The 22,948-nt window shown below is 47.8% G+C and overlaps 3 protein-coding genes across 4 annotated transcripts; 1 reads left to right on the top strand and 2 right to left on the bottom strand.

Moving 5' to 3' along the window:
- Positions 1-278: 278 nt before the first annotated feature.
- On the bottom strand, positions 279-5,975 carry cradd (CASP2 and RIPK1 domain containing adaptor with death domain). The gene is made up of 2 exons (XM_070853986.1): positions 5,572-5,975; positions 279-1,274 (listed from the first exon to the last, which is right to left on the bottom strand). The coding sequence occupies exons 1-2, from the start codon at positions 5,867-5,869 to the stop codon at positions 979-981; spliced, it is 594 nt and encodes a 197-aa protein (XP_070710087.1). The 5' UTR covers positions 5,870-5,975; the 3' UTR covers positions 279-978.
- A 2,760-nt stretch (positions 5,976-8,735) lies between these two features.
- Positions 8,736-10,704, bottom strand: socs2 (suppressor of cytokine signaling 2). Its single transcript, XM_070853967.1, has 2 exons — positions 10,527-10,704; positions 8,736-9,987 (listed from the first exon to the last, which is right to left on the bottom strand). The coding sequence occupies exons 1-2, from the start codon at positions 10,651-10,653 to the stop codon at positions 9,506-9,508; spliced, it is 609 nt and encodes a 202-aa protein (XP_070710068.1). The 5' UTR covers positions 10,654-10,704; the 3' UTR covers positions 8,736-9,505.
- Positions 10,705-12,494: 1,790 nt separating this feature from the next.
- ncaph2 (non-SMC condensin II complex, subunit H2) lies at positions 12,495-22,891 on the top strand. Of its 2 annotated transcripts, none has more exons than XM_070853720.1 (21): positions 12,495-12,666; positions 14,001-14,181; positions 14,997-15,142; positions 15,229-15,330; positions 15,563-15,624; positions 15,702-15,786; positions 15,903-15,959; positions 16,254-16,333; positions 16,448-16,620; positions 17,293-17,417; positions 18,146-18,229; positions 18,315-18,378; positions 18,455-18,556; positions 18,813-18,857; positions 19,398-19,468; positions 19,683-19,797; positions 20,522-20,614; positions 20,939-20,988; positions 21,395-21,496; positions 21,577-21,726; positions 22,513-22,891. In XM_070853720.1, exons 3-21 carry the CDS (start codon positions 15,035-15,037, stop codon positions 22,648-22,650), a joined length of 1,806 nt encoding a protein of 601 aa, XP_070709821.1. In that variant the 5' UTR covers positions 12,495-12,666; positions 14,001-14,181; positions 14,997-15,034; the 3' UTR covers positions 22,651-22,891. The 2 variants fall into 2 exon arrangements, with proteins under 2 accessions (XP_070709821.1, XP_070709820.1); XM_070853719.1 differs by having other exon boundaries at positions 16,448-16,692.
- Positions 22,892-22,948: the final 57 nt, after the last annotated feature.

Here is a 22,948-nt window from a genome sequence, read left to right as displayed (position 1 = left end):
GCAGCAGCTCCTGTGTCCTGTTCTCTAAAATCCCTGTTTTAGTGAATGTAGTCTGGTGTGTGTGCTGTTTGTGGTTAAACCAAAAGGATCTTCCAGGTCTGCTTTGTGTTTGGTGGAAACACACCTTCACTCTGATACTTCGGCTTTGGGTATCAGCCGATATGAAGCACCGATCGATCCCAGTGTCTAATCAATAACCTGTATCCTGTGAGACTTTCTGTGTAACTTTACCAAACTTTTACTCAAAAAACTAAACGTAACAAACAAACACGCAGATATAAATTTGAGTTATTTATTCTGAAAATAATCAATAATCAGCAGCAGCTCAGTAAAATCACACCTGAGGTGTTCAGACCTGTAAAAGCAGCAGGTCGTGTGTCTGACCTCTGACCTCTGACCTCTGACCTCCGTCCTGTCGCTGCTCTTTGTCTCTTCAGGTTCTTCCTGTCTCTCTCTGCTGGTCTACCGTCCCGGCTGAGGACAGGGTCAGGACCTGTCCTCCGGTTTGGACCCGTCCGGCTCGGCTCACCGACGCTCAGCCACGATGGCGGCCGGCTGGGTGGTAGTCATGGTAACAGGAGGTGCTGTCAGTTTACCTGCGTCCACTCCTCTGGAGCTATGCTAAGCTAACAGTTAGCTGTTACCCTGTGTCACCCTGTTTCAGTCCAGAGAGGAGCTGCTTCTTCTTCTTCTTCTTCTTCTTCTTCTTCTTCTTCAGTCCACCTGCTGGCAGCGAATGATGCTCAAGGCTCAGTGAGCCAATGAGGCGGAGGCGTCTGTCCACAGAGTAAAGCAGCTGCTGATCGTTGGAGCTTTAACTTTTAAAATGTGAACAATAAAACAGAAAGAAAATATTTGCTGTTTGTCAAATAAAAACCGATAAAATGTGAGAAAACAGAAGAAACTTGTTTTGTCTCTTCCAGAACTCGTGTTTGACCCCCGAGGGGCCGACAGGTGGAGCAGGATGAAGGTGGAGTCTCACATCAGGACCTCGTCCAGCGCTGACGGATGGACGCCGGCGGCCTCCAGACTCCGCAGCAGCCTCTGGACCGTGGCCTTCTTCCCTTCACGCCGCCGCCACTGGACCAGGCCGGCCAGCGCCGCCCCGTGGGTGCTGAGGGCGTGATCGGACCGACAGCGAAACAGGGCCTCCGCCGACAGACCCAGGTCCATCAGGACCGCCTCCCAGTCAGCTCCCAGCCGGGACGCCAGCCGGGACAAGTCCCGATCCGAAGGAACCTTCTGGAGAACCGAGTCGGGAATCTGACGGACGTCTGCAGAGACATGGAGAGGAAGAGGAGGACAGTGAGGTGAGGAAGAGGAGGACGTCTTATTTTTTCAATTTAATGTTTAAACTTTGATCTTAAAAATCAAACTTGTCCAAACTCAAATCTAATCATGTTTGTTTACATCATATTTTTATTATTATACGTATGATCATGCGGGTCAAAGCCACCAGACTCCATTCACAAAAACAGGGATTTTACCTCACTGAACTCAGGAGGAGCTGCTGCTCTGCTGTTGCCTCCATCAGTCAGTCTGTTTGTGTGATTGCGTAACTTTGGTGTTTTGAAGGATCAGTTTGGATCCAAACCAACATCTGTCTGACTCACAACAACACAAACACACTGACTGATGGAGGCAGCAGCAGAGCAGCAGCTTCTGTGTCCTGTTCTCTAAAATCCCTGTTTTAGTGAATGTAGTCTGGTGTGTGTGCTGTTTGTGGTTAAACCAAAAGGATCTTCCAGGTCTCTCTCTGTAGGGATCCTTTCCATGATGCTGTCACAACACTTCTGCTGATCTACTGGACCAGTTCCAACACTTTTACTACCTACCAGTCACTCAGACACCAGGGTGTGGACAGAGAGGGGTAGAAACAGCGGAGCTACCCTTTACCTTTATTTCTCAGTATCTATCCCTCCGTGGGGGGGTCAGGGGGGGTCTGGGGGGGCTGTACTGTTTGGTCTCCATTCATTGGTCGACAGCATCAACAACAACAGCAGAAAAAATACTATCAGTTCTCCTTCAGTCAACATGTGTTGCAAGCAGAGTTTGTGTTTGAGGTCACTGTGACACAGGAAGTGCTGCCGCTGGTAACCTCCAGTGTGTCATCAAGTGACTCAGCAGCTGGACCCAAGGAGTCCGGTCTGAAGGACCCCCTCAGACCCCCCAGAGGGTCTGAAAGAGTCCGGTCTGAAGGACCCCCTCAGACCCCCCAGAGGGTCTGAAAGAGTCCGGTCTGAAGGACCCCCTCAGACGCCAGTATAAAACACTTTGTTACTGAGACACCGACCAATCAGAGGACGCTTCTTTATACAGACTGATACCGACCAATCAGAGGACGCTTCTTTATAGACTGATACCGACCAATCAGAGGACGCTTCTTTATACAGACTGATACCGACCAATCAGAGGACGCTTCTTTATACAGACTGATACCGACCAATCAGAGGACGCTTCTTTATACAGACTGATACCGACCAATCAGAGGACGCTTCTTTACACAGACTGATACCGACCAATCAGAGGACTCTTCTTTATAGACTGATACCGACCAATCAGAGGACGCTTCTTTATACAGACTGATACCGACCAATCAGAGGACGCTTCTTTATAGACTGATACCGACCAATCAGAGGACGCTTCTTTATAGACTGATACCGACCAATCAGAGGACGCTTCTTTACAGACTGATACCGACCAATCAGAGGACGCTTCTTTATACAGACTGATACCGACCAATCAGAGGACGCTTCTTTATAGACTGATACCGACCAATCAGAGGACGCTTCTTTATAGACTGATACCGACCAATCAGAGGACGCTTCTTTATACAGACTGATACCGACCAATCAGAGGACGCTTCTTTATAGACTGATACCGACCAATCAGAGGACGCTTCTTTATACAGACTGATACCGACCAATCAGAGGACGCTTCTTTATACAGACTGATACCGACCAATCAGAGGACTCTTCTTTATACAGACTGATACCGACCAATCAGAGGACGCTTCTTTACAGACTGATACCGACCAATCAGAGGACGCTTCTTTATACAGACTGATACCGACCAATCAGAGGACGCTTCTTTATAGACTGATACCGACCAATCAGAGGACGCTTCTTTATACAGACTGATACCGACCAATCAGAGGACGCTTCCTTATACAGACTGATACCGACCAATCAGAGGACGCTTCTTTACAGACTGATACCGACCAATCAGAGGACGCTTCTTTACAGACTGATACCGACCAATCAGAGGACGCTTCTTTACAGACTGATACCGACCAATCAGAGGACGCTTCTTTATAGACTGATACTGACCAATCAGAGGACGCTTCTTTACAGACTGATACCGACCAATCAGAGGACGCTTCTTTACAGACTGATACCGACCAATCAGAGGACGCTTCTTTATAGACTGATACCGACCAATCAGAGGACGCTTCTTTATACAGACTGATACCGACCAATCAGAGGACGCTTCTTTACAGACTGATACCGACCAATCAGAGGACGCTTCTTTACAGACTGATACCGACCAATCAGAGGACGCTTCTTTACAGACTGATACCGACCAATCAGAGGACGCTTCTTTACAGACTGATACTGACCAATCAGAGGACACTTCTTTATACAGACTGATACCGACCAATCAGAGGACGCTTCTTTATACAGACTGATACCGACCAATCAGAGGACGCTTCTTTACAGACTGATACCGACCAATCAGAGGACGCTTCTTTATAGACTGATACCGACCAATCAGAGGACGCTTCTTTATAGACTGATACCGACCAATCAGAGGACGCTTCTTTATACAGACTGATACCGACCAATCAGAGGACGCTTCTTTATACAGACTGATACCGACCAATCAGAGGACGCTTCTTTATACAGACTGATACCGACCAATCAGAGGACGCTTCTTTATACAGACTGATACCGACCAATCAGAGGACGCTTCTTTATACAGACTGATACCGACCAATCAGAGGACGCTTCTTTACAGACTGATACCGACCAATCAGAAGACGCTTCTTTACAGACTGATACCGACCAATCAGAGGACGCTTCTTTATACAGACTGATACCGACCAATCAGAGGACGCTTCTTTATACAGACTGATACCGACCAATCAGAGGACGCTTCTTTACAGACTGATACCGACCAATCAGAGGACGCTTCTTTATACAGACTGATACCGACCAATCAGAGGACGCTTCTTTATAGACTGATACCGACCAATCAGAGGACGCTTCTTTATAGACTGATACCGACCAATCAGAGGACGCTTCTTTATACAGACTGATACCGACCAATCAGAGGACGCTTCTTTATACAGACTGATACCGACCAATCAGAGGACGCTTCTTTATACAGACTGATACCGACCAATCAGAGGACGCTTCTTTACACAGACTGATACCGACCAATCAGAGGACGCTTCTTTATAGACTGATACCGACCAATCAGAGGACGCTTCTTTACACAGACTGATACCGACCAATCAGAGGACGCTTCTTTATAGACTGATACCGACCAATCAGAGGACGCTTCTTTATAGACTGATACCGACCAATCAGAGGACGCTTCTTTATAGACTGATACCGACCAATCAGAGGACGCTTCTTTATAGACTGATACCGACCAATCAGAGGACGCTTCTTTATAGACTGATACCGACCAATCAGAGGACGTTTTAATGTATGTAGTAGAAGTACTGTGAGAGTGGGGGGGGTTGGAGGGGGGGTAATAACAGGGCTCTGCAGCTTTAACACAGGCGCTGCTGCTGCCAAGATTCCTGGAAAGCAGGAGGCAATAAAAGGGGGAGGAGGAGGAGGGAGGAGGGAGAGGACTGAGGAGGGAGGAGGGAGGAGGGAGAGGACTGAGGAGGGAGGAGGGAGGAGGGAGAGGACTGAGGAGGGGGGAGGAGGAGGTCCCGGCTGTAAAATCCCACTGAGGGTTTCGTTGTTCCACTAAAAACCTCCAGTTCTGGTTCCATGTGGACTAAAGTTAATCTCAGGTTTTGGATTAAAGTCTTAAACTTCTGATTTAATCGCCTCAAAGTTCTCAAACACAATCAATCAGCAGGTTTATTGATTAAGACGTTAAAGACAGAGATAGAAATAGAAAAGCATCATCAACGTAGAACTAGTTAGTGATCAGGTAGTGATCAGTTAGTGATCAGGCAGTGATCAGGTAGTGATCAGGTAGTGATCAGTAAGTGATCAGGCAGTGATCAGTTAGTGATCAGTTAGTGATCGGGTAGCGATCAGTTAGTGATCAGTTAGTGATCAGGCAGTGATCATGTAGTGATCAGGCAGCGATCAGTTAGTGATCAGTTAGTGATCAGGCAGTGATCATGTAGTGATCAGGCAGTGATCAGTTAGTGATCATGTAGTGATCAGGTCATCATTAAAGTGGTTTACATGAGTTCACTTCAATGAGCCCCTGTGATGATCCGGTCCAGCTTTAAAGGTGGTTTTTGATCTGGACCTGGACCAGTGATGCTCCTCAGCCCCAGGTGGACTACCTGCCGACACCAGGTGTGTCCGGGCTCACCTGTGGAGCTGGTTCCGGGTCTGGTCTGGAGCTCCAGCAGCAGCCAGTCTCGGACCCAGCTGAAGTCCTCCAGAGCCCGCAGGAAGGAGCCGAAGGCCCGGGGCCCCCGTCCGGGCAGCAGCTCCAGCAGCTTCAGGCTCTTCTGCCGGTCCGTCGGCTGGGACTCGATCACCTGCACCTGAGCCTCCGTTAAAATGTCCTCCTGGAACAGAAACGGAACGATGGTGTCGCTGACCAGCAGCTGCCCGGACAGCTGCAGCCGGTGTGTCCGCAGCAGGGCTCGGTGCTCCGGGTCCATTTAGGGAGCCGACGGCCGCTGTCCCGTCACTAAACCATACTAGTTATCCCTTAACCAACCAACCTGGTTTAAAGCCGTGACAACTAGTCGCTACTTGCCCGGACAACTACCCTGTCCCCTGTGTTATTATGTCCGACTGGAAACGTGTCGGCGGAACCAAGGTTTTCTAACTGTCAGAACGCCTAAACATCCTCTAGTCTTTAGTTAGTGTTTAACTTTTTTAACTTAGTTAATCATTACAGAGCGCTCTTCAGCTCGGCAGGTAATACAGCAGGTAATACCAGTTTTAATAAAACCTTTTGCACCGAGTACCTCTTTTGAAATGGTGGGAATCAACTAGCAGCATATGCTAATGCTAAAATTAAGTTAGTTATTAAAGTTATTTGGTGGTTGAAATATATCCCGAATTTACTAGAAGCATCAAACAGATCCAGCAGACTCATACTTCAATGTTTCATTAAGTGATTATAGTTAACGACAAGAGACGAAACTTAAAACCGAAAGATTTTCAATGGAGTTTGGCTGAGTGGTCCTCAGTGGACGTGCTGAGGCTGAAGACTGTCAGACATCAGCAGGAACTCCAGACATTTAACACACCGAGCAGCAGGTACCCACAGGAGGAAAACAGCAGACAGTAAAGGGCTGTAACATCACATCAAAGACACCATGAGCTCCTGCTAGAGTGGCTTTCACTACGGTAAGAGTTACCTGTTGTTAAAGGTTGTTATGTTATGATTCCTTAAATGGACACATTTCTCTATGGAGTTCGGCTCTGTTGTTTCCTTACAGTAGACAACCAACCGTGTGGTGACAAGTAGAATTAATCAGACTTAGTGACAACTGATTTCACTGATGATTTAAATATTACAGTTTTCTCCTGGCAGCTTCTCGCTATCATCAGTGACCCAGTGTAAAAGTTAATGTTTTTATTTAATATACTTTTACTTGATAGATCAAATCTGTGCCGAATTGACTAGAATAACTAAAGGTGTTTAGTTTTGTTGAGTGCTTGGTGTTTGTACCGACAGATGAAAGAACAAACCTAAAATACTAAGATTTTTGAATGGAGATCGTAGGTTTCTCCTAGAAGGACCTGTTAAACTGTCTGGATGTCATTTATATTTCCATCATCCCTGATGATCGGACCTCACAGGACAGAGTAATACATACTGCAGATCCACATTCCACTAAGACAAACTTTAAACCCTGCTGATGAATAAAGGGATGTTTAGGAATAAAAGCCGGCAGCCCCACGATGAAGCACCATATAAAACCTTTATTCGTCTCGTGGGTACAGAGGCAGAGCTGCAGAGCGACGGACTCCGTCTGTGCAGCTTCTTTACAAAAAAACAGGTACCAGAAAACACAGTGCGACACCATCAATAAATATGTAGAAACCAGACGGCCTGCGAGAGCTGCGACATGTCCAAAGATCTGCAGCCGTGGTCCTGCTCATGTTCACCAGGACAGATTTACTCCTTTATTTATCCCCCCCCCCCCCCATCATTGGCCTTCTGAGTGGACACATCAGAGCTGCTGCGACCACAGTGTGGATCCGACACGGAGCCTGACGGAGGAGGAGCAGGAACCTGAATGTTTGCTGAGAGGAGCTGATGAAGAAGAAGATGAACAGAAGCGGCTTCGAGTTTAGTTTGACTCTTAGACCGGGAGTCACTACGTCTGGCGGCCATGTTTGATCGGATCGAGGATAAAGGAGTCGGAACAAGAGGAGCTGGAGCCACATTAAAGGTTTCACGAATGGAATCCTAAAAATGTAAGATTTTTAAATGGAGTTTGGTGCTATGGTCTCAACACAGGAGGAGGACAACATTCAAATGTTTAAAGATGAAGTTTAGAGAACGTATTTGTGAGCAGGTGAGTCCTCGTGTCTGGCTGCCATGTTTGTGCAGATTTAGAAAACACTCTGGATCAACACTCTGGATTAACAGGAAATCCTCAGAACTGTAGTTGCACATAAAAACAGCCGGAGCCAAAATGTAAGTTATTCTGAAATAAAGTGCGACATGATTGGTCAAATATCAGCCGAATTTAACACTTTAACACTTGAAACACTTTAAAACAGACTCATATTTTAACCTCCAGCAGGTTTAAGATTATTAACATGGAAAACTAAAAACGTGAGATTTTTAAATGGAGTTTGGTTACATGGTCTCCATAGAAGAAAGCAGAAAAAAAAGAAAACTGAATGTTCAGATGAGTCCTCATGTCTGGTTTCTGTAGGTGTTTTAACGTGAAATGAATAAATGTATCTACGTGATGGTTGTGCTGGAATAATCTGAAAATGAGTTCCCTACTTCCCCTGAACGACAGAACGTTTTTGGTTCGTGTAAGAATCTCAAAGAAAACATCAGTGCTTTTAAACCTGAGTAACTCTTCACATATTTTAGGTCTGAACTGCAGGAAGGTGACTTTGGTGTGTTAAAGGCTCAGTTTGGATCCATGATGCTGTCAGTTTTAACCTCAAACAGCCGTTATATCGCTCACTTCAAAGCCACCAGACTCCATTAAAAAAACTGTAATTTTAACAGAACACAGGAGCTGCCGGTCTGCTGCTGTAACTTTGGTAGTTTTTGGTTCACAGTGGTTCAGATACAGACTGACCCTTTAAAACAGAACAGAGTCACTCAGTAACACCAACACACTGACTGATGGAGGCAGCAGCAGAGCAGCAGCTCCTGTGTCCTGTTCTCTAAAATCCCTGTTTTAGTGAATGTAGTCTGGTGTGTGTGCTGTTTGTGGTTAAACCAAAAGGATCTTCCAGGTCTCTCTCTGTAGGGATCCTTTCCATAATGGTCTTAACCGTTCACCCGGCCCGGTGTGACACTGGGTCTGTGTTGTGCTGTGATCTGATTGGCTCAGAGCTGCAGAGTACTACATCCAGCAGGGACAAAGTCTAGCAGAAGAGAGAGGTCAAACTCTGGCTTATTAAAGCGACTCTGACGTCGGTTCACTGTTTGTTTTCTACGCAGCTCATCGATCAGGAAACCTCATCCTGCTCCGACCGAACCCGTCACGGCTGCCGGTCGGCCAATCGGAGGCCTCCGTGTGCTGCGTCGCCAGATGGAAAAGGTTGGGTTCTAAAGGGCTTTATGTTACGGCTGATTTCTGCCCCGAAGGTTCCTTCACTCTCAGAGAGCTGCTAAACAACGTTTCATTAAAGCTGTTTAAAGATTCAAGGCTATCAGCCGATCAGCCGATCAGTCGATCAGCCGATCAGTCGATCAGCCGATCAGTCGATCAATAGATAACGTTTGTTTGAGTCACGTCAAAAACTGCTTCTGTGTCCTGTGAAGATAAAATAATAAACCAGTTTTATTTAGAGCTGATTAATTATCAGAATAATTATTAGTGCTGTTCTCTTCCCCCCTCAGCTCTAGTTAAACAGCCAGCTAACCAGCTAACTAGCTAACTAGCTAACCAGCTAACCAGCTAACCAGCTAACTAGCTAACCAGCTAGCTGACTAACCAGCGGGGCGTGGTCGTGTCTGAAGCCCACACTGTGGTCCTGCAGCCGGGACGCATCCGGTCTGATTATTGCGTGTCCCCTTCCTGGTAGGAGCAAAGCATGATGGGATTGGTCAGCGGTCAGACGGGCGTCGTGCTCCTCCAGGCGGCCTACACGTGGTAGGAGTAGTCCGTCAGGTAGTCCTTCAGTCTGTTGGGCAGCGGCAGGTCCTGAACCCGCCGCGTCCTGCGGTTGATGGCGATGCGGCAGAGGTGCTGCAGCGGCGGCGTGGCGGTGTACACCGGCCTGGTGAGCAGCAGCTGCACGGTGCCGTTGGGCGCCGCCGCCGCCGCGGGTGTAGAGTTGGACGCGGCCGCCTTGTCTCCGGTCCTGGACAGGCGGACGTAGTGCTCCACCAGGTGCACCACGCTGTCGAACTGCTTCAGCTTCGGCTTCACCAGGACCACCGAGTCCAGCTTGAATTTGCCGTGTTTGTACTCGATCCGCAGGTTGGTGGGACCCGCCGACGTCATGGCGGAGATGGTGAACAGGTAGTCCCGCTGAGAGCTGTCCCGCACCAGGAAGGTGCCCTCCGAGGCGTCCTGGAGGATCTCTTTGGCCTCGTTAGCGGTCAGACTGCCCCAGTACCAACCTGAGAGCACACAGAGGGGCAGTTAGCACCTTTAAATAGCAAGACCGATTAAAGGGTCACTGCGGTGGTTTTAACCCCGGTCCTGTCTGTGCCCTGAATGAGTGCTGGAATCCATACAGAGATCCAGTAAGAGATCCAGTAAGATCCTTTTGGTTTAACCACAAACAGCACACACACCAGACTACATTCACTAAAACAGGGATTTTAGAGAACAGGACTCAGGAGCTGCTGCCTCCATCAGTCAGTGTGTTTGTGTTACTGTGAGTTACACAATTATTCTGTTGGATCTAAATTAACCCTTTAAAACATCAAAGTCACACAGTAACACCACCACACTGACTGATGGAGGCAGCAGCTCCTGTGTCCTGTTCTCTAAAATCCCTGTTTTAGTGAATGTAGTCTGGTGTGTGTGCAGAGAGCGATAGAACGGCTGTTATGGGTATCAGGCACATTCTTCTTCTTCTATCTTATATTCTGTTTTAGCCTCTGTCTAACTCACACACACACACACACACACACACACACACACACACACTCACCGGTGTTCCTCAGGTCCTTCATGGCTGAGGCGATGCGCCTCTCGTCTGATTCCACAGTCCTGGAGTTGTTGTCGGCTCGTCTGTTGCTCTCTATGGTTTGTGTGGACTCGGAGGACTGGCAGGTCATTGGACAGATCCAAGCTTTGGCCTAGTCTTAGGCCCTCAGCTCAGACATGTGACGAGGTCTGGGGGGGGGGGGGGGGGGCAGTCCTGGAAATAAATAAAATCCATGAAAACAGCGTGAACAGCTTCAACACTGTGACTAACCCATTCACCTCATGTAACCCCACGGCTCTGCTCTCAGCAGGAACTCCTCCAGACGACCACCTCGGCCCTTCTTCTGCTACGTTCTGCATCACACTGGGAACTTCTCTCTTCACTGATTCATCAAACAGCCTCTGACTCTCAGCTGTTCTCTGAACCTCAAATCTGTTTTTAACCGTTTTCTTACATTTTAGCGACCAAACAATTAACTGAGAAAACGTTCAACAATAAAAGTCAAGTGAAAGCCGACGCTGTCAGGACAAAAAGGTTCACAAGACGTTTTAATACAGTTCATTTGTTCACAGTGGATGTGAGTTAAAAACTAGAGAGGAGCTGACAGTCTGGACTGTCTGTTGTTGTCACAGAACATATATTCATCTCATTGTGTCCAGAACTAAACAAAAACGTGTCAGCTGATAAGCGAGGGGAACCTTAAATTGCTAGAATTTTGAATAGAATTTGGTGTAAGGAAGCAGTTTCATCTGTTCTATAGCAGACAAACACACTTATTGAATATCAGGCCACAGCACAGAAACTTAATACTGACTGTAATAAACCATTTGATGTATTTAGCAATTATCTGCATTTGAAGGTGGAATTCAGAAAAATAAAGTGTCTGAATGTATTTGACCTTAAATTACAAGAACTTTGAACAGAGTTTGGCGCAGCTGGGATGTTTCTCCATTTTACAGCTGGAGACCTGATCAGTGCGTCTGAAACACTTCTTCTTTGTGGGCTGAATTTGAGAGAAGACTGTAAATTAATGTTCTGATATATTTACACATCAGGCAGATGTTAAATGACCAGACTTTTGGATGGGATTTGGTGGGAAAGAGACTAATTGAAGTCCAGCCAACTGTATAAGTGCTTTATTGTGTTTCACACCGTAAATAAGTAAATAACATCTTTCTGTATATCTGTATTATATTATATCTATCTATCTATATATATATATCTATAGATAGATAGATAGTGTTGCTATAGAGCAGAGGGTGAAGAACAGAAAACACTGACTCTTATTTGTTGGCTGTTTACACGTTAGAGGACAGTCGAGGCCAAACAGAGTCTCAGTTGGTATCCTGATAATCATGTTTTATGAATCATCTCTTTCTAAGTCCAGACTCCAGGTGAGTTTCCTCTGATCTGCAGAAACTAGAACTCGGCTGTTGTAAAAACAAAATGTTGACACTTTATTTTCCAGCAGGTTCAGACCGCAGGTTAAACGTTAAATTGCTAAAATTATTAATGGAGTTTGGCACAGTGTGCCGCTGTGGGACAACCCGAGGAGCAGCACAGGTGTCTCGGCCCGCCTCACCTGTCCGTCACATGAGGAAGAGCCCCCCAGGTGAGGCTGAGCGTGGGGGGAGCACACAGACCGCCGCCGTACCTGAGAGGGTCCCCGTCGGAGCTAGCCGCTAGCTAGCCCGGATCAGAACCGGCGACAGCAGTCCGCCCTCCGGCTGCAGCAGCCCGACATGTCCGCGGTGACAGTCCGGTCCAGACCCGCGGAACCGGAGCCCACGGAGGTCTGCGTCCTCAGTCCGGGTCTCGGTGCCTCAGTCCGGGTCTCGGTGCCTCAGTCCGGGTCCGTGTCCTAATGGCGGGTCGGTGCCGTCGAAGAAACGAGCCTCTGCGGCCAAACGTTAATGTGTCACCGTGACGGTTAAAACGACAAAACACCGATTTATTCCCGCGTCCCGGAGACAGAGAAGAACGTCCCGAGCATGGTGTCCGTCCGCCCGTCACCGTGCTGCGGGCAGAGCGCGTCCCCGGGCCGCCTGATAACCGACAACCGACATCAGCATCAACACAAAAGCTGCGTTTCCAGGAACTTTCCAGGAACACGGTCACGTGGTGCCGCGAGGAGCGATTTAAGGTGGTCCGACACACACACACACACACACACACACACACACACTGAGACACACACACACACACACACACACTGAGACACACACACACACACACACACACACACTGAGACACACACACTGAGACACACTGAGACACACACACACACACTGAGACACACACACACACTGAGACACACACACACACACACACTGAGACACACACACACACACACTGAGACACACACACACACACACTGAGACACACACAGACACACACACTGAGACACACACACACACTGAGACACACACACACTGAGACACACACACACACTGAGACACACACAGACACACACACTGAGACACACATAAAAACACACACACACACACACACACACACACACACTGAGACACACACACACACACACACACACACAGGCTGTGCCCTCAGGTGCTGTTCCATATATTTAAATTACAGGTGGATACACACACACACACACACACACACACACTCACTGACACACACGCGCGCGCAGGGTTACCGGGTACAAACAGGGGCACATCCGGGCTTCAGACCCCCCCAGAACATAAACAGGCTGTGCAGTGGTTTAATGAATGACGCGGACTGTCTCTGCTGGTCTCACCTGTACCTGCAGGCAGCTGGACACGAAGAAGAACATTTCTCCTGTAGGCACGTCTGTCCTCCAGCTGACTCACTAGTTCAACTTAAATTAATAGAATTTTGAATTGAGTTTGGTGGAGAATAGCAGTTTTCTCCATTGCTGAGTGCAGTGTGGGAGGAGTACACGCTCATATTACCTAGAACATGTTCTGATTATCTCCTCTCTCCGAGCTACTACATAATATATGTTTATCTTATGGTCTGCAGAATCAAACTTTGGACAGTATTAGATAAAACAACATAGCACTTTAGTTTAAGCAGGATTGTACACCAGCTGATTAATGACAGGATCTTAAATTGCTAGAATTTTGAATGGAATCTGGCATGAAGAGAAAAAAGAACAAATGAAAAGACCAGGCCACTGCACAGGATCTTTATTTTGTAATTTTGTTTGCATATTTCTAAATATATAAAAATATACTTCGTGCTTCTAATGCAGAGTGACTCGTTTCCGGATGACGTCATTAATATCGCAGCAGCTTGTGAATGACTTTATAATCTGCTAATATTTCACACTAGTCTGTTGTTAGTTATTGATCTGTGGACTCACTAAAGGTGTCTGATAAACGCGTGGGAAGGAGCAGAAAATGGCGTCTTCCACAGTAACAGTACCGTCCACGTGTATTTCTACTCTGTAATGGTATTTTTATGAGTACTTCCTCCCCCCGGTGTTTACAGGAAGCCTCCTCCGGGACACCAGGGGGCGCCCGGCTGCCGCTCACTGGTGAACGTAGAAGAAGAAGAAGAAGGCGGGACGTGAAACCAGCGAAGAAGAAAGTTGCGCGGGTTGTTTGACTGTTAGCTAACTGCTACATAACATTTAGCTGTTAGCTGTTAGCTGCTGCTCTTCTTCATCACGGTGAGGTTTTTTTTTAAATATCTTCTCTCCTGAAGCATCTTCACGTCACCATAACTCAAATGTTAGTTAAATATTATCCACCAGCAGCTCAGTGGGTAAATATAACTGTTAACGTGTTCCAGCCCACAGAGCCTGAGTTTGTATTGAGGAGACCTTCAGCAGAATTTAGTGATAAATTCAGTCCGTTGTGTGCTCGATGTCGGTTTAAGGTTAACTACCCATCTGACAGGAGACTAGTTAACACATTTAACTAATCGGCATGAGGCTCTGTTGTATTTTCTGCGTTCAGCTTTGAATGTTTCCTTCAGTCTTCCGCTGCTGTTGTACCATAAAAGTGGCTGTTAAACGTTAATCGCTGCTCAAAGTCAGAGAAACAACCGGAGATTTAAATGTTGATGTTACCGGAACAAAGTGGAAACAAATCGGTAAAAGTTAGAAGTCAACTAGTTGGCAGGAGTCTCACATGAAGTTTACTGACAGTAGTTTACTAAAAGTGTCAGATTTTTGAATGGAGTTTGGCGGTTAGCTCGTAGAAATAACAGTCAACATCAGGTTAACATACAAACACAATGTTATTGATAACTTATTGATTAATATTGGCTCTCAGCCTGTAGCGTCATCTGTCCTAAACTCACCTGCTCAGGTCCAAATGTGAAGTACTTCACTCACTGTATTATTCCAGTGGTCCCTAGTGCCACTGATCAGACCACTAGTTTATAAAGTAGTTAACATGAAATCACTTTATCAGGATCAGTTTGTCCTCATCTTTTAGGTGAAATAACAAACATGCACTGATGTTTCGTTGCTTTGACCAGGGTGGAGTCTCCCCCCCTCGGCTCACAGCGCCGCCGTCATGGAGTCCACTGAGAGCAGATTCGCTCACCTGCTGCAGCCAATCAGAGAGCTCACCAAGAACTGGGACATCGACGTGGCGTCAGAGTTGAACGACTATTTGGAGGAGGTGAAGAGACGCCGATGTTCTGGTGAAGGTTCAGGAGAACCTGACGCATCAGTGGAGTAATCAGAGTTCTTCTTCTGTGTTTGCAGCTGGATGAGATGTGCATCACGTTTGATGGAGGGAAAACCAGACTGAACTTTGCAGAAGCAGCGCTGCTGATCCAGGGCTCAGCCTGCATCTACAGCAAGAAGGTGCCTTAAAGGACAGATCCGCTGTTTTACACCACCCTGACGGATGGAGGCAGCAGCTGTGTGTCAAAATGCCTGTTTTTGTCAGTGCAGTCTGGTGTGTACCTACCAGTCCTTTAGAGACCAGGATGAGTAGGAGCAGGACCCGGGGTTAAGATACTGGCTCTGCTGTAGGACACAGAAGGGTTACAGTGTGAACAGAGAACCTGATTGAAAGCTGCTGTGTGTGTTTCAGGTGGAGCTCCTGCACAGTCTGGTCTACCAGACTCTGGAGTACATCAACGACAGGAACAAGAGGTGAGCCGCTCCTCCTGGTCTGGATCACAGTGTGTGTTTGATCAGGACTCAGGTTTCCTCCTCTCTGCTCCTGACAGACGGAACAAACAGGCGGCGGCTGAGCAGGGCGACGCAGACGGAGCGGCGAGCGGCTGCGACGCTGACGGTGATGATGGCGAGCTGGTAAGAAACAGGAAGTGAACTCCTGCATGTTTCCTTCACACGGTGTCCTGTGCTCCTGTCACAGGGCATTCTGGGTAACGTAGGCAGTCACTAACAGGTTGTTTTGTCTCCATCAGTTCACTCCTCTGGACCTCGACGTCTCCGAGCACTCACAGACGGCCGACAGCACCACAGTCAGTTTATAGTTTACCTGTAATGCTAACTGTAACGCTAACTGTAACGCTAACTGTAACGCTAACTGTAACGCTAACTGTAACGCTAACTATATGTAACTGTACAGTTATTAGAACGCTATGCTAGCTTTAGCGCTAGCTATACAGTAACTATAATGCTAACTGTACAATAACTACAGCGATGATTATATGAGACAGATGTGGACGGGCCGTAACAGCTGTCCTGTAGTTTATGATGATGATGATGATGATGATGATGATGATGAAGGTGTGTGATCTCCGTCTGGTGTTCAGTCTGTGAGCGTCGCTCCTCTTCCTCCTGAGTCTCTGATTCCTCCTGAAGCCCACGAGAAGCAGAAGTTCCCTCTGATCAGGTCAGTTTGAGCTCACGCACACATGGTGTCCTCTGATTGGTCGGTACCACGCCGTGGTTAAAAACACCAGAACTTCCCTTTAATGAGGGCGGGTGCATCCCGTCTGTGTGTCAGTCTTAAAGGGGAGGTCGTGTGCAGTCAGAAGGACTTCAGGATCAACGTTTTCGTCCCAGGAGACGAGGACATGATCGTCCTCACGTTCGGGTCGACCTGCAGGCTGGACGAGTTCCCTTCAGACTGTCTGCACCAACCGCCGCCCACAGGTCCGTCTGCAGCGCCGCCCACAGGTCCGTCTGCAGCGCCGCCCACAGGTCCGTCTGCAGCGCCGCCCACAGGTCCGTCTGCAGCGCCGCCCACAGGTCCGTCTGCAGCGCCGCACACGTCACCCCCGCCGCTTCATACGCCATAAAACTCCACCAAAAACTCAGAAACTTTGAACCGTTTGGCTCTAAAGAACAGAAGGAAAGTTTTACATGTTTAAAGTGTCAGTTTAATGTTTAATGTTTTAAAAAGCAGCTTTTAATGACTTGGTTCCTTCGGTTCGGTCAAAGATTCTGTAAACTATCAGCACAAATTAAATGAAGCAGCGACACGTGACAGGGAATCTGATACTTTGAGAAAAAAGTCTAAATATTCAGAGAAAACGTGATTTCATCAGAATGATGAAAGATTTTCCAAAATAAAACTAAGATTTCAAGAAAAATCTGTTTCCAGAGGAGGAAAAGTTTTAATATCAGAGAAATGAAGCCGTCGTTTTACAAACAAATCAGAGCTGGAATATTACAACTCGATGTTACTGCTCGCAACATTTAAACTTTTATTCTGAAAGGACGTCGGTTCTGATCATAGATTAAAAAGACATAAACGAGGCTGTGATGCTCAGACAGAGTGAGTTAATTCACTCCCTCTCCTCCAGATGAACAGTTGATGTGGATCTCAGTCTCTCTGTTTTCCTCCAGATGCTCCGGCTGAGGCTGAAGATAACGGAGGTGATGCTGCAGACGAGTTCCTGCCAATAGACGACAACATGGAGGTGGAGCAGGAGGTGGAGCAGGACCCAGAGGAGCACGTGGAGCGACAGCAGGTCTCAAACAGACTTTTCCCTCTCTGACTGTTTGGTTTTATTAAAGGAGAACTCCCCTGTTTCTCCCCATGATCCTCTCTGTCCACATCCTGGAGTCTGAGTGACTGGTAGGTAGTAAAAGTGTTGGAACTGGTCCAGTAGATCACCTCAGAGTGTTATTCTAAGTGTGTGACAGCATCATGGAAAGGATCCCTACAGAGAGAGACCTGGAAGATCCTTTTGGTTTAACCACAAACAGCACACACACCAGACTACATTCACTAAAACAGGGATTTTAGAGAACAGGACACAGGAGCTGCTGCTCTGCTGCTGCTGCCTCCATCAGTCAGTGTGTGTGTGTGTTACTGTGAGTCAGACAGATGTTGGGTTGGATCCAAACTGATCCTTTAAAACACCAAAGTTTCACAGTAACACAAACACACTGACTGATGGAGGCAGCAGCTCTAAAATCCCTGTTTTATTGAATGTAGTCTGGTGTGTGTGCAGAGAGCGATAGAACGGTAAGAATGATGTGATCTGTGTAGATTTATGTTTTTCTTCTTTGGAAATCAGACACTTAATTCCAGGTGTCCTGGAAGGTTTCAGTGTCCCACATCTACTGGACCAGTTCCAACACTTTTACTACCTACCAGCCATTCCCGCACCAGGATGTGGACAGAGAGGATCATGGGTAGAAACAGTGGAGTGACCCTTTAAATCTGAGTGTTTGTCTCCGACGTGTGTGTCAGGCTCTGAGTGAGGGCAGGATGATCCGAGAGCGTCGGCAGGTCGAAGACGACAAACTGAGGAGGACGGACGAGGCGCCGCCGGCCGTACGTTCAGAAATATCCAGTGAAATGTTACGTGATGAGGTTTGTCTCACCTGAGGATGATGAACCGGCTCTCTGGTTGTTTCAGGTGAATGTCTGGACGCTCCACGACCCGTACGCCGTCCTCGGGGGGGATAAACCCTTCAGAGCGGGTGAGCCGCCGTCGCTCAGGTGTTCATCAGACGTGGAGTCGCTGCCTTCGCTCACCGTGTCGTGTTTCCTTCGTAGGAAAATGCTACAAGGTCCCCGACGGCCTGGACGACGGCGGGAAGAGGAAACGGAAACACGGCGCTTCGCTCCAGGACTTCAGGAGCTGGTTCAGAGGAACCTGTGAGAAGCTTTTACATTAGTGTGAATCACTGTTCCACTAGACGACCTCTCACAGAGAGCTCATCATCGGCTCAGTTTGTCCCTCAGATCATCAGAAACCCAAAAATATTCACTTTATATGATCCAAACTCAGGAAAAGCTCAAATGTTCCCACTTCAGATCCTGGAACAGTTTAAAGGCTCCGTCTGATCAGCTGACTGTGACACCACGCTGGTTTTTACTGTCAATGAACTGAAACCGTTTGTTTTTGTTGCAGTCGATCCTCCGGAGCACAAGTTAAAAAATGGACCCAAGTTTACAGGTAACCTGTCCGATCACCTGCTGTCTCTTAAAGGAACAGTTCAGCATTTAGTGAGGTCCTCGTCTGGTTATCAGTCAGAAAGGAGACGTGTTAGTTTACATGCCGGTACGTTACATCCTGCTCTGTTCAGCTTCTTTTTAGCTCCTGTCTCTTTAAGACCCCAGTCTGCTCTGATTGGTCAGCTCCCACAGGCCTGAACTGGCCCCGCCCACAAACTCTCCAAAGGGGGGGCCACGTTAGCAGCATGCTAAAGCTAAGTTCAGCAAGCTAACCTGAAAATAAACAGAAAACCAACGGTGATTAAATTTAGACCAGTGGACTGAAATAAGGAACTTAGCTGAGTGAGGCTAGCAGTGCTAGCGCCGCCACCCTGCAGGCTAACACCGCTAGCTCCACCACCCTGCAGGCTAACACCGCTAGCTCCACCACCCTGCAGGCTAACACCGCTAGCTCCACCACCCTGCAGGCTAACACCGCTAGCTCCAGCATCTGAGAACTTTAGTCTGAAACCATTCCGCTGAAATCCGACTTTAATTTCAGATCTGAACTACGTTTATTTGAGCACGATGAAAGACCGACTGAAGACCCGGAAGAGGATCAACAGGAAGGCGGTAGGTGTGTGTGTGTGTGTGTGTGTGTGATGTGTTGTGATGTCACTCAGGGTGGGGTCAGTATAGAGGTGAAGTCCCGCCCCCTCTGGCGTTCTCCATAGGACCTTATTCCATTTCTTCTGGAATAAGTTCCTGCATGACTTCACCTCTCCATGATGCGTACTGTGATGTCACTCAGGGCGTGGTTGATGATGCGTACTGTGATGTCACTCAGGGCGTGGTCGTCTCGGAGGAGGAGCTCAGGAGGACCCTCCTGCAGCCGGAGGAGGCGGGGCCACAGCAGCAGGGGGAGGAGCCTGTGGACGGATTCAGAGGCGCCGACCTGTTGGGTGAAACACCTGCACACGCCCCTCTCACCTCCACTGGAGCCACTTCAGCTCCGTTCACTGCTGACGCTTCACACGACCTCTGGCTTCAGTTTACTGACAGCGTGGCCGCTGAACTGCTTTCAACGCTTCATTTCATGACACTTCAACTTCTTTCACTACTTAACCGTTAGCGCTTCACTTCACCGGCGTTTAGCTGCTGGTTAGAGAGGAAACACTTCAACTACTTTCACTGCTGACAATGTAAATGACACTTCAGCTTTCAGCACTCTCACTTCAGCTCCTTTTAGTTTCAGCTCCTTTCTTTACCTCTTACAGACTCTTGCGTTCCCCGCTTAAAGGGAAACAGGGTTTTGCTTTCGCTCTGGAGACATCATGAGCTGAAAGGAGTGGCTGTGGGGGAGGTGGGGGAGCAGGAGGCGTCTCTGGAGACATCATGAGCTGAAAGGAGTGGCTGTGGGGGAGGTGGGGGAGCAGGAGGCGTCTCTGGAGACATCATGAGCTGAAAGGAGTGGCTGTGGGGGAGGTGGGGGAGCAGGAGGCGTCTCTGGAGACATCATGAGCTGAAAGGAGTGGCTGTGGGGGAGGTGGGGGAGCAGGAGGCGTCTCTGGAGACATCATGAGCTGAAAGGAGTGGCTGTGGGGGAGGTGGGGGAGCAGGAGGCGTCTCTGGAGCTGCCGATGCTTTCAACATAAATTCCTAAAAGTCTGAAACGATCTTTTACAGGCGGAGACGACGACAACTCGGACAACGAACACGAAGCGTTTCCTGTCGACGTCCCGGCTGAGCTGCTCGGAGGACCAGACTTCATATCGCCAGGTAAGAACACACCTGCCGTCCAGCAGCGGTTATTACATCACTCGTCTGAGGTCAGGGACGAGGAGACGCACACGTGTTGGTCAACGAGAACGTCACAGCAACCACACTTCCTAAAAATATAACGAGAAAAGACAGGAAATAAGTCTGACAGAGACGCCGTGAGGTCAAAGGTCAACGCCGTACGAAGACATGAGTCTGTACGGAAGCCCAACTCTGCCAAAAAAGATGCCGCGAGACATTAGAGACATTAAAACAATGGCTGTGACGACTCTATTTCTGAACTTAAGCCTCTTGAGGGGAAATGAAAATGTTTTGTGTGTGCAGACGCTCAGAGAGACGAGCTGAGTTATGAAGATCTGGTGAAGCTGCGTGTGGTAAGTGATCAGTACGTCCATTTGTGTGTCAGTGAATAAATGACAGCATCATGGAAAGGATCCCTACAGAGAGAGACCTGGAAGATCCTTTTGGTTTAACCACAAACAGCACACACACCAGACTACATTCACTAAAACAGGGATTTTAGAGAACAGGACACAGGAGCTGCTGCTCTAATTTCTGTGGTGGTTTGGTGGTTTAAAGGGTTGGTTTGGATCTCTACCAACATCGTAACACACTAAAGTCACACAGTAACACAAACTAACTAACTAACGGGGCAGAAGTAGATCATTACCTCCTGTGTTCTGTGATCTTAAAATCCCTGTTTGTTGTGAATGTAGTCTGGTTTGTTTTGAAGAGCACGATATAACAGCTAATTGAAAGTGTGTGTGTGTGTGTGTTCAGGATCAGCTGGTGGTGAACAGCCGAGGCTACACTCAGGAGACGGCCCTGTCTCAGAGGGTCAGGGACTGGGAGGACCAGATCAGACCTGAGCTGCTGCTGCAGGTAAAACACTGGACCATCATCAGTCCTGAGCTTCCTGTTCACGTGCTGACGCTTGTGTTCGTGTCACTTCCTGTTTCCAGGAGCAGCGTGCCGTGTTCGACATCCACGATTACGGCGACAGGATCGTCGGAGCGCTGAGCGCCGTTGGTCAGCGCAGGTCTTTCTCCTCCATCGTGGCCGGTCTGGATAACTTCGAGGCCTGCAAATACCTGCTGGCCTCACTGCAGCTGGTAAATACAGAGAACAGCACCAGACTCCATTCAAAAAAACCTAAATTATAGCTTCTTATTGATGTTGGCTTGTTTTACATAAAAGCTGTCTCACCATGAATTAAACAAGAAAAAGCACCTCATGGACCATTGTGTTGCTCTAACAGTCAAATTTAAATGTGTTAAAGTCAGAACACACCAAGTGTTTCTAACCCTGAGTCCTCTCTGTCCATGTCCTGTCTGAATGACTGGAGGGTACTAAAAGTGTTGGAACTGGTCCAGGAGATCACAGTAGGTCCACTAAAAGAGCTTGTTTGATCCACTGACAGGCTCAGAGTGTTATTCTAAGTGTGTGACAGCATCATGGAAAGGATCCCTACAGAGAGAGACCTGGAAGATCCTTTTGGTTTAACCACAAACAGCACACACACCAGACTACATTCACTAAAACAGGGATTTTAGAGAACAGGACACAGGAGCTGCTGCTCTGCTGCTGCCTCCATCAGTCAGTGTGTCTGTGTTACTGTGTGATACACAGATATTGTGTTGGAGCTGAACTGATCCTTTAAAACACCAAAGTCTCACAACAACACAAACACACTGACTGATGGAGGCAGCAGCAGAGCAGCAGCTCCTGTGTCCTGTTCTCTAAAATCCCTGTTTTAGTGAATGTAGTCTGGTGTGTGTGCTGTTTGTGGTTAAACCAAAAGGATCTTCCAGGTCTCTCTCTGCAGGGATCCTTTCCCTCATGCTGTCAGAGTAACGGTCTGGTCCAGGTTTAGAAACAGGGTGTGTTTTGTGTCTCAGGCCAACGACTACACGGTGGACATCGACAGCGCCGACGGTCTGGAGGACAGCGTGGACTCGATGGGACTGACGCTGCTCAGCACTCACAGAGCGACGGACAGATTCAAAACCCTGCCGGCTTCGACCGAAACGACGTGAGCTCCACCATCAGAGGTTTAGTCTGAACTCTTTCAGCCGACGAGTGAATCATGATCCGTCTCCCCGTGAACTTCATGTAGATTATGACGATGACTTTGGAATTAAAACGCTCAGTGTTGAATTTATTTTGCTGCTGGTTGATTTTCAGGTTTTAAACACACGTCAGCATTTAACGAGCGGACGCTGCTGCTGACGTCTCCTGTTTTTAGAACAAATAAATGTAAAGATGTTAAGAACAGAGTGTTTGTTCTCACCCATGTGCAGCTTTAATTTAATAATTAACACAGAAACTAGACAG

Source organism: Pempheris klunzingeri, chromosome 22 (genome assembly GCF_042242105.1).
Source record: "Pempheris klunzingeri isolate RE-2024b chromosome 22, fPemKlu1.hap1, whole genome shotgun sequence".
Classification (NCBI taxonomy): Eukaryota; Metazoa; Chordata; class Actinopteri; order Acropomatiformes; family Pempheridae; genus Pempheris; species Pempheris klunzingeri.
Note: the sequence above shows the minus strand (reverse complement) of the source record. Positions and strands in the feature narration are given on the sequence as shown.

Bases quoted from the DNA above. Each gene is read 5' to 3' on its own strand.
- socs2 (XM_070853967.1), bottom strand. From the start codon at position 10,653: ATGACCTGCCAGTCCTCCGAGTCCACACAAACCATAGAGAGCAACAGA. The intron at 9,988-10,526 runs GTGAGTGTGTGT...GTGTGCTCTCAG, and splicing joins GAAGGACCTGAGGAACACCG to GTTGGTACTGGGGCAGTCTG.
- ncaph2 (XM_070853719.1), top strand. From the start codon at position 15,035: ATGGAGTCCACTGAGAGCAGATTCGCTCACCTGCTGCAGCCAATCAGA. The intron at 17,418-18,145 runs GTCTCAAACAGA...CGTGTGTGTCAG, and splicing joins AGCACGTGGAGCGACAGCAG to GCTCTGAGTGAGGGCAGGAT. The intron at 19,798-20,521 runs GTGAAACACCTG...GATCTTTTACAG, and splicing joins CAGAGGCGCCGACCTGTTGG to GCGGAGACGACGACAACTCG.
- cradd (XM_070853986.1), bottom strand. From the start codon at position 5,869: ATGGACCCGGAGCACCGAGCCCTGCTGCGGACACACCGGCTGCAGCTG. The intron at 1,275-5,571 runs GTGAGCCCGGAC...ATGTCTCTGCAG, and splicing joins ACCCGGAACCAGCTCCACAG to ACGTCCGTCAGATTCCCGAC.